Genomic DNA, 16206 nt, shown 5'->3' on the forward strand with positions numbered 1-16206 from the left:
CTAACATAACTGTTTATTTACACATAATAAGTGTACACAGAGACATACAAATATTGTTTTATTTAAAAAAAAAAAAAAAAACCCAAAAAAACATATAAATCATTATTTTCTGAGGTGAAGCAGATGTTTAAAGTGATAGCTGCACCAAAACATCTGTACAGCTGTGACCACACTGTCCACTCAAAGGAGTGTGGGAAGTGTTTAGGAAAAACAGTTTGGGTATAAAACTACTTCAAAAAGGACAAAAATGCGTTTGATGTCTTCACCATCACTCAGACAAGCTGGAAAACAAACACACAGCGGCTGCACACAAACTCCTCAGTGTTCAGAATCATCCTCCTCTGTCCAGGCAGACGCTGCTTTCAGCTCTTTTCTGTAGAAACCAACATGCAGATGGTGTGTTTGAGGACTCTCCATGCATTTAATTGCAAACAGCATCGGCCAGATTCTCTTGTGTTGCTTGTCTGTTGTCAAGTTTAATTTTCTCACAAACTGTAAATGGTGAATTTCACCTGTTCATCATTAACACTCACATGTCTGAGCATCCCTGAACGCCCCAGAGAGAAACTCATCTAATTTTGACAATAAAATAAAATCAAAAAAGTTCATGACAGTAGTTTGAAAAAATACTCTTGACTCAAGGTCTACTTACTGACGAGCTTTTCCTGACCTTTCAGCTGAGCACACAACATTTACTTAGGTAGATGTGGTTAAAAGCTCCAGAAAGCATTTGTAAGTGAACTTTGAGTTGAAATTATCTTGTCAAACTAAGATATTGGTGACAGCGACGGCCGAAGTCTTTCATCTGCTGAACGTGAGGTACAACAGACTGCAGCTCCATCAGCAGGTGGAGACAGGTGGAGATAGGTGCAGAGGAGACTGGAGAGTCTTTATTTCTGTCCCCTGAGCAGGTTCTTCCCCTGGGTCATTGAACGCCTCACGCAGCCTTCTTGTGCTGCAGCTGCTGCGGCAGCTTCCTGCGGTCCTTCACAGCGTTCCTCTTCCTCTTCTTGCTCAGGAAGTTCTCCAGTTTGCCGCTCTTCTTCAGCTCCTGGTATTTTTCAGCCAGCTGCAGCTTCTTCTTCTCAGCTGGAAACAAACAGAACATCTGAGTTAAATCTGAGTATTTACCAAATGCGGGAAGAAGAAGAAGAAATGATGTAATGAAATGATACAATTCAGAGACGTTATCTTGTTCTTACATTTCTTTAGGAAGAAGGGATGTGCGCCCTGACTGGCTCGCTCTCTCTGCTGCCTCTTGAACTGCAGCTCTCTCTCTCTCTGCTGCTCTCGGCTCTTCCTCGCTCGCTCTTGGTTCTCCTGCAGAAAGTCACAGGTCAGAGGTCACATCACATTTAAAACCAATGCCCTCCATATTTAATCATCACACGGTGCACAGGAAGCTAATCTCCCCCGTTTGTACTTGATGATGGTTTAGTCTCTGAACGTTAAAGTTCCTCGTCAGGAGGCATCGTCCTCCTCTTTTACTGTGAAAAACCTGCAGGAAGTGTTGAACTTCATAAACTGGACAAATTCAACCAGGACGAATGAATCAGAGAAACAGAACGTGTTTGTGATGAGAACACACGAGTCTGTTATTATGTGCCTCATCACTGATTACGGAGCAGGATTTTAATTGAAGTGCGGGCTCCTGTGTGTTGTATCTGAGGCAGCTGAGACTCACCATCCTCTTCAGAAGGAACTGCAGCTTCTCCCTCCTCTGGTTGTTCGTCTTCGTCCTCTTCAGCTGCTTCTGGACCATCTGCAGACAAACATCACGACAAGCTTCATTTAGCAGCTGATTTACACAGAAATTTAAATCACAGATGTTGTATAATTTAACGTCAGCTGGCAGGTTTGAACCAGGGACCTGCAGCTCTTCAGAAACTCAGATCAGAGGATTCCTCACCTCTTTCTCTCTCTCTTTGATGTCATTAATAAATTTGTAAGTCTTCTCAAAAATCTCAGGTTTGTATTCTCCTGACAGGTCGTCAAATCGAGGATCCCTCAACGTCTAGAGCGAAAAAAAAGACAGAACCAGAATAATTTGAAGTAAATCCAGTAGAAAAGAGGAATCCTGTAAAGGTTTTCTTCACTCACTGGTTTCCTGATGGGGACGACCTGACGGAGGAACGGTGCTGGCTTCTTGGCTGAAATCTCCATCGGTCTGAAATCACACACACACACACACACACACACACACACACACATGAATAGCTTGTCGCTTGTTAAAAGCAGGAAGTGTAGTGCAGTCGACTGTTCACCTGTTCTTGTTCAGTCGTTTCTTCTTGCTCGTCTCTGGCCTCTTGCTGCTGCCGTATGCAACCTCGTTGTAAACTTTGGTTCCCACTTTGTTCTGCAGCTTCATGGTGTCCTCGAAGGACATGTTGGACAGCTCTGGGGGGTCGGAGAACAGAGAGCGTCTCTTTTTACAGCCACTGTTACTGTGCAGTTAAAATCTGCAGAGTGGTCTTTGATATTTAACAGGATGAACTGGTGTCGACTGTCGGTGACTGAGGTCACAAGATCCTGGTAATATGTTCAACTAGGTTTGGCAGTATTCAAAATTTAATATCATAGTCCATCTGAAATATCATGACATGGGATATTATTGCAGGATTTTTTTGCATTTTTTAAATAATATATAATTATATTATTGTATTTTAGGTTTGAGGTATAAGTGACGCTGCTGTAAACAGCAGTTCCAAGTTTTAACCGTCCTGTGCAAAGCAGTGAAACGAGGGTTGGACTCAGCAGCAAAGCAGACTGTGCAAAAGAAAACATGCAGAATATTGTATATGGTGGGAAATTCAGTAAATTTAATTCAGTATCATTATCAGCCCAAGTCTACGTTTAACATGAATAACTCCTACTTCAGGTGTTTCCTCTCTCACTTGATGTTGAACACAGATAAACGTGTGTCTGCTGGTGATGTAGCTGTGGAAACGTAAACAGAATTTAAACCGTGATTGGTCTCTTTACCCGTTTCCCATCAGAGAAACAAACGGTCACTAAAATGAATAAATAAATCTGGTTCCCTCAGACACACAGCCCTGGACACCTCTGCACTTCCTGTTTCCTGCTGCTGCATTTAACCCAATCAGAACTCAGAGTTCTCTGTGTTTGAACAGCTGCAGGTAAACTCACCTTTTTTAATGTCTTCTCTCGTCTGGATCCCACTGCTGCCGCCAACAACCTCTGCGTCTTCATCATCTTCCTCCTCAGGGGCCTCACTGTCACCATCCTCTTCTTCATCTCCCTCAGCCTCCTCCTCTTCTTCGCCATCATCAGACTCGTCCTCAGCACCAGCTGACTCTTCCTCGTCTTCCTCTTCTTTATCAGACCCTTCCTCCTCCTCCTCCATATCGCTGTCGTCGCTGAATTCCTCCTCTTCCTCTTCTCTGTGGTACTGTTTTCCCTCCTCAGCCCCTCCCCCTCCTCCTCTGTCAGTGAGCAGAGCGAAGTTCTTCTCCACATCAGAGTCTTCATCATCGCTGCTGTGCGCTGTCCTCATCTCCTTCGAGACACCCAGCTTCTTCTTGCCCTTCATCCTGGTTTTTCTGGCTCCACTGTGGAAAATAAATGAGGAAGAGTTAGAGTTGTTGCTGAAGAGGCCCCCACCCTCCTGAAGTGAATTAAAACAGAGCAAACTGAGACAGGTTCACATCAGAGACCAGAGCCACAACATGGAAGATGGAGGACCTGACAAAGCTGATATTCAGCGGTGCACATTTCTAACAAATCAATTACACTCTGCATGATATGGAATAAACCTGGGGCATTTTGTGGCCCCTGGGGGTCTGGGGCCTCAGGGCTGTTGTTTGCTTTGTCTGTTCGACAAACTGTTGCTATAGAACTTCCCGCCTTTGGTGGCAGCACTGAGCACAGAGCAGCAGGACAACGCTGCAGTCAGTGAGAGAGAGAGATTGCAGCGCCATCTTGGATTTTACGTTAAATAAAATTCACCTGTGCTCCGTGGGTTTGCGTCCACCCAAAGAAACTCAGCGCTCACCTGAGATGGACGTGAATTATGCCGAACTGTTGCTAAGAAGTTCACACGTCTTCTGATGGGTTTGTATTTTAAACACACCCCCGATAAGTCACTCTATTAGCACTCAATGTTTAAAGTGACTACTTATCTGTATCGGGGATACGAACAAACTGGGCAGCTAATTAGCCAGTGGTGCTAATGGTGGGTTATTTATAAACGTATAATTACAAAATTAAGTTTAATCACATAGGGTGTCTTCTGTTGTGGACCTGTTCATGTTGGTAAACCTTCCCTGACATTTAATTTGGTACTGTTTGATACAAGCTAATCACAATGAATGCAGCTCTCCGTAGTGGAAGTAAGAGTAAACCAAACTCAATGCAAAATACTAGCATTTTGTGAATTCCCAGCTCATTTGCACATATAGTACAGCCTAGCGCTTGGTTATGTTTAACTTAGATATCGATTTCAGTAATGCTGAGATTCGGGATATATCGAGTGATTATTTTATGATGTTTCTTTATTAGCCAGTGTCGTACTAACAATATTCACACGGAGCAAGCGGTGTCAACTTGTCAACTTCTTTCAGAATATAGTTTTTCTCTGCCAGTAATTTATATGCCGAATAAACAATTAGATCATAAGGAAATGTAAATACTCCATTTTAGGTCTATTACCAACAATGTGCCTTCACTGAAAAGCAAAGAAACTTAAAACGGGCAGATTTTCCGTCCAGTTTGACGTGACGTTCTCAGTAACAAGAGACCTGAACACGGAAACCTGCAGCTACATCACATGTCTTCCTCGGAGCTTCTCTACAAGCTCACTCTTAGGCGGCTGAGCTACATTAAAGGTGGAAATACCTGGAAGTTGCTGTTAAAGTCCTGTTTTGCTGAGCTCCATTATCCACGTGTGTCCCTGGCAGCAAGTTTCACTCCAGCGAAATACACAATCAGTTCCGGTTTCAAAATAAAAGTGTCACTGGATTGTTGACGGTTTTTGACAATAGGAAGGAGCAGCTGTGCAACGGAAAAGTGTTAATTATATACAGACACGGGTTTATTATTGTCCTGCGTTCAGTTCGGATATTTCATACTCAAATGCACATGTTTCTGCACTGTTGTATTTTGTGGGAAAAAATGCTTTCAGAAGTGACTTCCTCTCAGGGACAGACTGAAATGTGCAATGTTGCCCTCTGCTGGTTCGACCTGCGCCCGACACAGACATTTATTCATTCTACATGGCTGAATTAACAAAGCAAAGGTTCCTCATTTTAAAGAAATTTATCTTTAATAAGTTTTTTGTGGAATTTATTTGACAGCTATTTGTGCACTGTACCTGTATTTGTTCCCTGAGTTCCTGTATTGACATTTCATTTAATTAAATATAAATAGAGCTACAGGTTAAAAACAGATGTTAAATGTGTCACATGCTATACTATGCAAAGGTTTTAGGCCCTTTTAGAAGTCTAGATTTTCTCCATCATGGGAAAGGTGTCTGATTGGTCCCAGATTCATTCTGCAGCAGGACAATGGGCCCAAACACGCAGCCGGAGTCATAAAGTACTATCTTCAGAGGCAAGAAGAACAAGGAGCCCTGCAACAGATGGTCTGGCCCCCGACATCCAGGATCATATGAGGAGACAGAAGATAATGGCAGACTACATCCACAGAGGAACTGGAAATGCTGGAACAACCTGCCTGACAAGTAAAACCTTTGCACACGACTGTACATATGAAATGACTCTATATATTTATTTTATTTCATTTCAAGTGTGTGTATGCAGTAAATGTAATTGTCACTCATATATATGATGACAAACCCTCTGTTAAGATGTTATGCAGACATTATTGCACGTGTTTGTGGGTAAAATGCACCTGGAAACATAATCATTGAGTCTGGATGGCTCACAAACCAACCTCCACAACTTCCTGTTTCTGGTGCAGAAAAGTGAAGTTAGTTAACCTAATTTTAAAAAAAAAAAAAAAAAGGTAGTATCTGAACCCGTGTTTACCACCCTTCAGCTAGGCTACATCTTATGAGCTTCCTGGTTTGTAGGTACAATAATCAGCTTTCAGCCTGAATAACAGTTCAGCAGACTGGTTGGTTTTCTTTCACCCAGTTCAGGTGTTTTCACTAAAAAGCAAAGCTAACAGCAGTGGAAGCATAAAGCAAGCATGGTGATGAATGAATAATTGTTTATCTGCAGCGAGATTCGAGGCAGATTTCCAGTCCTATTTTTGTTCCTGCCAACACCTGCCTGGAGACGAGGAACAGCACAGTGTTGTTTGGTCACCAGTAATGTGCAGTATCCTTGATTTGTCCTAAATGAGCTAAAATGTAAAAAACAAAAACAAAACACACATTTGTATGTTTGAGAGGACACTTGTTCACATAATGCATTCTGTAGCCCCGTACCCTCACCTTAACCATCACAACCATATGCTTAACCCTAAATCTAATTCTAACCCTAAAACCAAGTCTTAACCCTCAAACAACCATCTGAAGGTGTGTCAGGGAGTGAGCACCAACCAAAATGTCCTCACTTTCCAAAAATGTCCCCACTCTGTTCGGGGAATACGCTTTGGTCCTCACTATGTCGCATTTACAAATACACACACACACACACACACACATTAACTTGAGAAACGAGGAGGAGTTTATTCCCGTTGCCAGGAGATCCCGGTGAACAGCCCCGTCAAGTTGGACATATTAAACCCGGAAATGAGTAGGTGTCCCTTCAGAAGAAAAGCAGGTAAAACTTGCAGTCAAATAGTGGCTAGGTAACAGAAACATAAAACAGGATCTGAACTGAAGACATCATCAGGCTATTTTATTACATTTTACTGCATGTATATTTGACACATGTACCTTAATTATTCTCTTTTGAACACAAACTTAAGATCCAGTCAGTCAATGCTTTTACATCATCATTTTGAAAAAAAAAACAGCCTTTTGTCATTTTATATTCGTCTTTGTTTAATATCATATCATAAGTTCCATGTTGAATTATATTTGCATCGTTTTTGGATTTTGTGAATATATGGAAAAGTGTGTTTATGACAATAAAACTACAACAAATCAACAGTAGAAACTCCATGAATTTTCATATCAGTATTAAAGTATAAACATATAGACTAGATAACCAGCCATAGTCCCCCAACATAGACGACAAAATGCATTGTTTGTATCTGCCCTGTCAGTGCTGTAGATAATGTTAATCTAAGATGCATGTTTCCATATATAAGGCCCCTGACTGAATGTCTGGAAAGTGTTCAGTGGAACTGTAAGTCTGAAAGCTTATTGTTTAATTTGATTAATTCAATTGAGTTTTAATTAACATCAGCATTTGAGTGTAAATTTAAACACGGATTCATGTCACAACTTTTCCCGATTTTGTAGATAGGCCTATTTCATTGATAATCAGTTATTTGTTATTTATGTCTTTATCTATTTATTTCGATCATTTCTTGTGCCCAACATTTCTCATATGAACCCTCAGGTGTATGTGTTAGTGATGGTCCTACAAACGACGCCTTTATTGTGAAAAGTCACACAGGAAGTCGCCCTCCCCTGGCTCCGGCTGGTATTGAATGGTCGTGAGCCACACGCTCGCAGGCAGACTGATGCTGGACGTGGACCCGGACCAGGACCAGCAGGAGGAGAGCTGCTCCAGCTCCGCCCGCCGCGCTTTGTTCTCGGCTCCATCAGTGAAACTGCTACACTTTTATTTTAAAGGCTGCTTCCTGCAGCTTCTCTGAGGATATCACGGCTCCTTCCCTCCAGAGGCACCGGGCGGCGGGCGGGTAGAAAGGCCCGCAGCTTCCCCGCAACAGGTCGAGGAGGAGCCGGGAGGAGGAATAATCATCAACCTGGTGTAGATACAGCGACAGAGGAGGAAGAGGAGCAGGAGGAGGAAGAGGAGGAGGAGGAGGAAGAGGAGCAGCAGCAGGAGGAGGAGGAGGAGCAGCAGGAGGAGGAGGAGGAGGAGGAAGAGGAGCAGCAGCAGGAGGAGGAGGAGGAGGAAGAGGAGCAGCAGCAGGAGGAGCAGCAGCAGGAGAAGGAGGATGGTTTAGAGGTTTCAGCTGCAGCCTGGATGCGACAGAGCGGAGAACTGCCAACATGATGCCGGTGAGTTCATGAATGAACATTCTGGTTTATTCCCACAGTAGAAGCAGGTTTTCCTCAGGAGCAGTGACCTGGGTGTTTCACCGTCAGAGCCCAGTCCTCACAGCCCCACACACTGAGGCTGAGCTGAGGCGTGAGAGAACTTCAGATGTGCAGTGGGTAAAATATCAGAGCGTAGACCTGTGCCTGCTGGGTTCTGCACCTCTAACCTGGTTGAAGGGGTTTAAATCCATCTCAGGCAGTTTGTGCAGATTAAGCTGTGATGGATCAAACTTTGTGTGCGATGCTTCTGCAGCTGGGAGGTTTACGCCGCCTTCAGATAACTGCAAAGGGACCAGGTTCTGTTCTGGATGTTGTGGTTCCAGGTGTGTAGCCGCCATTCAGGTCCCTGAGAAATGTAGAAACCTTCAGTTGTGGTAAAAACACACACATGGTTTTTGTATAAGCTGATTCCAGTATTTTTTTAATTTTTAAATTTGACCACATTGAAGACAAACAAATAAATGTACACAGTGAGTGACAGAGTATGCCTTAGAGTTGAGTATTAAACTTTGATATAGATATTAGCTGAGGGAGGCATGAGGCAGTTCTGTTTTTATAACTATAATTTATAGGATGTTATTTCACTAAAACCATAAAAACATGAAACTCAGTATCTGGAGAGTATCTGTCCTGTAGAAGTGGCTCCTCCAGCACATTAAAGCAGCTATATGTCAGTTTGGCTTTTGCAACATAGTGTTCGCATTAACAGTTGTTTACCAAGAGTTTCAGCCATTTTTATATTGATAAGACAAAAGTTTATAATACGTCCTGTAACAAACGAGGTCAGAGGTCGTCTGTCAGCAGGTTACTATGACCCGTAGTTAGGTTCTGTTGCTAGGCGACATCTAGTGGTCGTAGTGATGACGACAGGAGCAAAGGGAAAAGTGCGGTGACGTAGTTTATAGAGCGACAAAGTCCACGTCAGGAGGAGGTTGGGGTGGATGGATGAATATGACCCAGGAGAGCGGTGTTCGATTCCCATGTGACAGGAGCAGTTTATGTTGTTTCTATTCTCCATGACCGTTCACTGTTATTATTGTAACCATGACAACAAAGATCGTCTAATGTTGAGGAGGTACTTATTTTAACCCAAATCACCATCTTTTACTAAATCTAACCAAGCTATAACTGTTATTATAGTAACCATAGCGACAAATGTAGGTACGCTACACTCGGTGTGTTTATTATTGTAACCATGACAACGCCGTAGGGACGCTGCTCTGGGTCGTATCTGAGGTTGTTGGTTGTTCAGGTTGGAGACTGGTGGAAACTTTACCACCTGAATCACTAACATTACAGGCAGGGTCAGAGGTCAGAGGTCACATGTTCCTCTGATGATCTCAGGTGGCATAAGTTAAAAGTCTAAGAGGAGAAGTGAATCAGTTTCAGACCTCCTCCTCATCATCATCATCATCATCATCACTGTACCAACAGATGTCAGGACCAGACGCTCTGAGATCAGCTCCGTACACATCACTAATAATAGAACACCACCATTGTACCATTGTCTTACTTTGAATGGAGGAGCTCTCCTGGTTCGTAAGGGGAAAAAGAGCTGACCTTTTCATCCGCTCTGCAGTGGCTGTTAAATCCTCCGTTTTACTGCTGCTCAACACTTTGACATTTTAGGTTTTAGTGCCGGTGGATCAGAGAGATGTTCTGGTTCCTGTCTGGACCTTTGTCACACTCCTCTCTACTCCCTCTTCCAGTCTCTAATGAAGCCTAAACATGGCTCCATTCCCTTTTTATAAAACTGCAAGCGATGCAGTGACTGTGTGAAGCTGCACTAAGCTTTTCTGCCTTTACTGATTTCTTTTCAGCCCGACTCATTGTTTTAGAGCCAAAATAATTTGTCAATCAACAGAGGAGCGGATCCACAGAAAATTAATCAGCAACTATTCTGATAACTAATTAATTTCAGCAACTTTAGAGTAAAAATGGTAAAAATTTTCTCAAATGTAGACATCTCCTGTTTTTGTTTCTTTTCCTTCTATTAAAATAAATGTTTTACATTTTTAGACTTTTGTTTTGACAAAAAAAAGATGATGATTTTATCTAAAGGTCAGAGAAACTGACTGAGCTCCACAAACAGGAGCCACAGGTCTGAGGCCTCAGTCACATTTATGACGGCAAATAAAATAAGTTGTGATTAAAGGAATTCAGCGTGGCAGCAGAGTAAAAACGTTTTCAGTGTTTGAGCTGACTTCTCTTCCTCCGGTGAGTTAAATAATGAAAGAGACAGAGCACGATGAGGTGGAGGAGGAAGGAGTGAACTTCTCACCACAGAGTCTGACTGAAACTGAGGGTGGATTTGGTGCAGATCTGTGTGTGCGTGTGTGTGTGTGTGTGTGTGTGTGTGTGTGTGTGCGTGTGTGTGTGTGTGTGTGTGTGTGTGTGTGTGTGTGTGTGTGTGTGTGTGTGTGTGTGTGTGTGTGTGTGTGTGTGTGTGTGTGGTTGCTACTCGAGCAGCAGAACGATCCTGAAATGTTTCACACAGGCTTGTGTTAAAATGCAGCACGCCCTGATCATTAGACGACGTCCTCATCATCCTCCAGGCAGGACCCAGTGGAGCTCGCCCTGCTGCTTAGTAACTGTTGCCACAGTGACCAGAAACACTCACACACACACACTCACACCCGCACATATATGTGCTGTTCAAGGTCATATGGGAACACTATTGTTTTAGTGTTCCTCAGGCGATGAGGAACTAAAGCAGGGAAGTTGTGAGCTTCGTGTTCACTGACAGTAAAATCAGACACTTAGTTCCCGTGTTCGTGGTGTTTAATCGGCCGCACCGGCGCCGCACAGACACACCAGCAGCACCGCAGGCTGTGACCCTCACCACACAACAGAAAACCCAGAGAAGAGTTTCCTGCTCTGCTTCCTCACTGCCAGAGCTGCGTCTCTCTTTAAACACCTAAAAGTCAAGTGCAGACAACAAGACCTTGAAAATCTCTGAGATGCTGAGCTGTCGTTTTCTCCTCCACACTGTCCTGTTGACGTGACGGCGCACAAACTACACAACCGATCTGGGTTCACACGAACCACAGAGAAGGTTGTGGGTGAGAAAAGAAACGTAGCTCGGCTCAGTTTAGTGATGTCCTGATGGTAAAAGCTAACACATGGAGGAGTTGTGGTTTGTGTTGTGGTGAAACCTGAACTGGAACTTGACATTGAAGGAGCTATAACATGACTACAGACTGCGACTGTGACCTCATGATGTTTTTTTACTGTATTTACCTCGACTAGGTGTGCGTCACGCATGTTTGAAGACTGTTCCAGTGTCTGGGAGAGCTGACGATGAAGCTCGGACTGGAGGACTCGTCCTGACGGACACGGAGGCAGACTCTGTGCTGACTTCAGGGTTTTGGCAGGAGTCTTGTGATGTGTTTGGTTGGTGTTTGTCTGTTTCAGGGTCCTGTGCTCCCTGTTCATCCTGTTTCTATGTCTCAGTGGTTGTGGTGACGTCAGAGGTCCTGGTTCAGTCTTACACTCATTATCACCATTTTCCTGGTGAGCTGCTTCCAACACCAGAGAAGAAGCATAATAATAATAATAATAATAATAATAATAATAATAATAATAATAATAATAATAATGATGATGATAATCTTGGAGATGAGGATGGAGATTTGTCTGTTGTCTCAGATGAGCCGGGCAGACTCTGCAGGAACCAGTTTTTAAATGGTGACCTCTTGTTGACCCCTCAGAAACACACAGGAGCCCCTGACGAACTAACCTGTTAGTTACAGTGAGACCTGGTAAAGTTAACTGGTCAAACTCCTGCTCGGAGATAATGCGTGAATTTAACACATAGCTGGCAGCCAATCAGCAACTGTTCCTGGTTTCAGAGGCGTCCTGTGTTGATGTTGTTGACTGTGATAGTATCCTGAACAGCAGGCAGGGGTTTAGGGCCCTGTGTGTGTGTGTGTGTGTGTGTGTGTGTGTGTGTGTGTGTGTGTGTGTGTGTGTGTGGTTAATCCAATATTGGTGCGTCACGTGACGCTGTCGGCCATATGGCTCCAGCCGTCCGTGCCGCCTACAAAACATTTGGGATGTGACCTGCAGCGTGCCAGCTGCCACCGCGTTTCCCCGAGCAGAGACAGAACACACCAGGACCGAGTTAACACATTAATCATTCATTGTACTGTTAGATTTTATATTTTCAGTCAGTTCGGTTTCTCTTCTGGACACACTGGTCCATGTGTTGGCTTCTTAGTTCAAAAACAATCTGATTTCACACTTTTATCTTTTCCTTTTTTAAAATCTCAACACATATTTTGTACGCTTCATGATAAATAATTTAAATCTGAAGGTCCAATACAGATTTTAAAGGTTCATATTTTACTCTTCTTTTGTTTTATCTGAAGTGTTGATCTCCATCAGAAGATATATTTGTGGTTTTAAGAACCAAAAACCATCTCAGTGTAGTTTTACATCTCCTCTCTCAGGCTTCTCTCTGGAGCTCTAGTAACAACAGGTCAATCGGCCAATCAGAAGAGAGGATCTGAGCCTCTCTTTTGACATCACAAAGTTCCAGAAGTCCTGACGGCTGGTTTTAAGGCTCAGTTTCTGAATACAGGCTGTGTGCATTTCTCTGTGGACTGAGGCTTTGATACTTTCACAGTATTAATATAGAACCTAGACCTGCTTTATAATCACAAACACATGGACATCTGCCTTTAGACTGGGTGGAGCTTTAATGTTATCAGTTTCCTGATGAACCTCATGAGAGGCCAGTTCACTGATGTAGACTGATAATTACTGATTGTTCTGCAGTTTTGTTGTTGTAACTTTAAAATTAAATTAGTGCTATATTTCATCATAAACTATTTTAATAAAGGTGATAAAACATTTCTCAGTCCAGTTCCCAACTCAGTAATTTTTTTGTTCATTTCATTTAAAGGAGCCACAGTCTGCAGATAATTGATGCTTAGGACTAAACACAAGCAGCTGTGGAACAACTTAACCTGAAAAATATTTTAAAACTGGAAACATAATGATTTGAATCACAAACTGTCCAAAGAAAGAATAAATAAAGGATCTGAGCAGACACTCAGTCTCAGGGTTGGAGCTGAGCACAGGTCCAGTCTGCTCTCTCAGGAGTGTTGAGGTTCAGACAAACAAGAGGAGTTTTTAATGAACTGAAACTCCCGGTACAACAGTAATAAAAAGCCAGTTGTGCGTCCGATCGGAGCGACAGGATTAGGATTTGTCATGTTGGAGAGTCAGTGTTGTGAGGAAGCTGTTGACGTCTTTCAGACAGTGGCTGGATCATTAATTTCCTCCGTCACTGCGGTTGGGGGGGTGGTGGGTGGTTGGTGGTATTAAGCAGCGTGATGCTGTGCTAATTCCTGGCTGGATTAAGAGCTGCAGCCTCAGGAGTTTAATGAGACCTCGGCCTGTTGACTGGCTGGCTGGCTGGCTGACTGACTGACTGACTGACTGACTGGTGTACTGGGACTCTCAGGTGTAGCTCTGCTGCTTCCTGAGTTCATTTCCAGTGTCAGTGACATGATTGGCACCAGCGTTTATGACACTATGCAAATGACTCAGATATTCAGCCTCTGTTTACATCGTCACTCCTCTAATCTACTGGACTTTTATTAAACTGGGTCTTTGGAAAAACTGATCATTAAAGAACAGAGGCTGAACTGTCCTGACTTTTAGTCCAGAGTTTGGATCAAACTTGAAAAAAAAACTGGATCCTACATTTACCATAATGCAACTGGGAGAGTGTTTTCCTTTAGACTCTTTTACAACAGGTTTAACATGACAACTGATCTCCAGTGTGAAGCCTTTCAAAATAAGAGTTTGTTTAGCTCCTCCATCTCAGTAAGATTTTATATTAAGTGATAATTTACTAAGAGCTAAGAATTCCTCCAGTCACTTTGATTTCAGCGTAAACACACTTTACATTAAGTCGTAGCCTCATTCCAGATCTCAGTTCAAACCAGTCTGCTGCTGTGCTCATACAGAGCTGACATCACTTCCTGTTTAGCCTCTGTGAAAAAACTACAGCTCCTGTGAAAAAACTACAAGCATGGCAGCCCTGGTCCTTCTGTCGCTTGACGTAGGTTCATCCATAAGCAAATCTAAAATCATTTTACATCTTCCTGGTTGTAATATGTGCGTTCAGCGTCTCTGACCTGCTGTTGTCACAAACTGTGACATTTAGCCTGTGAATATTTAGGGCTCATGGGAAATGGTGTTTGTTCCAGACTTCAATGGGATTTTTTAAATGAGGTTCTCTTACTTCTGGTTTCATTTTGACTCCCCTAATATACATAGTTGGCCTTTTAATATGCTAATGTTAGCACAATGACTTAAACTATCATGTTAGCACAGTTAGCACGTTAACATGATGCCTCAAATCAGACCGAAACATTCAAAGTGATATTTCATTTTCAGACTTGGGTGGTTTTCTGAATCAAATCACAAAGAACAACTTCCACAGTTCAACAGTTTCAGTTTAAAGTGAGAAATGTGGAAGGTGGAATATGATGATAACTGACAGTTATCGTCATTATCAATGAATCTGCTGTCAGATGATCAATCACAAGGTCTTAAAATATCTTGTTCTCTCTGAGCAACAGTCCAGCACCTAAAGATATTTGTTTCACTGTCACATCAGAAGAAAATCAGCAAATTCTCACATTGGAGAAGCTGAAAGTGAAGAAATTTGGACATTTTTTAAAAATATAAAAATGGGAGCTGATTAGTTTTCTGGCAACTGACTAATCGTTTAATTGACAAATCGTTTTACCCTTAATTATAACTGATGTCAGGTCAGTAGGTCACTGACCCCAGAGCAGGTCCTCTCACAGACACCTCCAGTCTGTACTCAGGACACATCGACCATCTCACTCCTCCTCCCTGTTGTCGTCCCGGGGGACAGACGGCCTCGCCTCCTCAGGCGGTGATTGGCTGCGTCGTCTCCCGGTCGACCTCGGTTCGGTGACTGACGGCGGTGACCCACTTCATCTGCACGAACCTGAAGGAAGACGAGCGGTGCTCCAGTTTTCCCTCAGAGCTGTATGTAGGACAGCAGGCCGGCCGGGCGGCAGCTTCTGCCTGAGAGTCATCCATCTCCGTCAGCGAGTGCACGGCTTCACCCACAGCCTCTGTGCTGTTTGTTGTTCCTAATAATGGGGAGACTAAAACGTTTCTTGGTCACTTTGGTTTTCTGTTGACTAGAACGTTACTTGAGCTGGAACAGAAATCTCCCACGAGCCACCTCTGCAGACCAGCTAATGGAGCGCAGTGCTAAACGCTGCCCTCTCCAGAGGTGGCTCTTCATGTGCTGCAGCTGAGCCGCTCTGAGTCTGCTGTGGCTGTGTGGTAATCTTTCAGGGTGAATGTGAACCAGGACAGAGCCGGTAAGTTTAAAAAAAAAAAAACATTTCCCAGAGTAATTGGGACTTAAAAAGAGGAACATTTAGCATTGAACCCAGAATCCCGTCTGATGTGTGACCTGCTGTTTAAAACCTGGCAGCAGAAAGCTTTCAGCTGCCTGTTTAAGCTCTGGGACTGTGACTCTGTGTACTCGCTCCAGCAAACTCTCTCTGCCACACTCACACTTTATCTGCTCCCCTCAGCTGAGGAATACAACCAGTCAGCTGCAGATTCCTCTTCAGGCGACTGTCACACATCCATCCGCTCCTGACAGAGAGAAATTCACTTTAGATCTTTGGTGAATCAGTGACATCATTTATGTAGTAAACTGTTAGATTGGCACAAAACTCTCTGCAGAGGTTTGTGGTTCCCAGATGATGAATCCTAATGACTTTGGTGATCCCTGACTTTTCTTCTAGCGCCATCCTGAGGTTGATATTTGTAGTTTCAAATTAAATATCTCAACAAAAAACGTGGTTCTGCTCCAAACCTGACTTTTTGTTGATAGAAAAGAACTGATGAAATTACTCAGTGGGATTTCTTACAACACGGATGAAACAGTCCAGGTTTTTTTTTTTGGCTGAAACCGGAGACAAAATGAGGATAGAAGAGAAGAAAGACTGAGAACAGAAGGTTCCAGAATAACAACA

General features: G+C 43.2%; 2 protein-coding genes across 2 annotated transcripts in view; one reads left to right on the forward strand and one right to left on the reverse strand.

The window, feature by feature from the left end:
- rrp36 (ribosomal RNA processing 36) lies at positions 1–5180 on the reverse strand. The gene is made up of 8 exons (XM_071503166.1): positions 4855–5180; positions 3148–3569; positions 2265–2397; positions 2101–2167; positions 1910–2014; positions 1685–1762; positions 1203–1320; positions 1–1089 (listed from the first exon to the last, which is right to left on the reverse strand). Exons 2-8 carry the CDS (start codon positions 3548–3550, stop codon positions 938–940), a joined length of 1056 nt encoding a protein of 351 aa, XP_071359267.1. The 5' UTR covers positions 3551–3569; positions 4855–5180; the 3' UTR covers positions 1–937.
- The window catches only part of tp53bp2b (tumor protein p53 binding protein, 2b), a 26708-nt gene continuing 14138 nt past the window's right edge, over positions 3637–16206 (forward strand). The window contains exons 1-2 of the mRNA XM_071503130.1: positions 3637–4071; positions 7778–8122. Of these exons, the coding sequence (XP_071359231.1) occupies positions 8114–8122 (9 nt within the window). The 5' untranslated portion in view covers positions 3637–4071; positions 7778–8113. The remainder of the gene's footprint in view (positions 4072–7777; positions 8123–16206) is intronic.

This window comes from Trachinotus anak, unplaced genomic scaffold, assembly GCF_046630095.1.
Source record: "Trachinotus anak isolate AG129_WGS33_773 ecotype Australia unplaced genomic scaffold, CSIRO_AGI_Tana_v1 ptg000019l, whole genome shotgun sequence".
Classification (NCBI taxonomy): domain Eukaryota; kingdom Metazoa; phylum Chordata; class Actinopteri; order Carangiformes; family Carangidae; genus Trachinotus; species Trachinotus anak.

Excerpts from the sequence above, each read along its gene's own strand:
- rrp36 (XM_071503166.1), bottom strand. The coding sequence starts at position 3,550 with ATGAAGGGCAAGAAGAAGCTGGGTGTCTCGAAGGAGATGAGGACAGCG. Across the intron at positions 1,763-1,909 it reads TCAAAGAGAGAGAGAAAGAG|ATGGTCCAGAAGCAGCTGAA; the intron begins GTGAGGAATCCT and ends GTTTGTCTGCAG. Across the intron at positions 1,090-1,202 it reads TCCCTTCTTCCTAAAGAAAT|CTGAGAAGAAGAAGCTGCAG; the intron begins GTAAGAACAAGA and ends GTTTGTTTCCAG.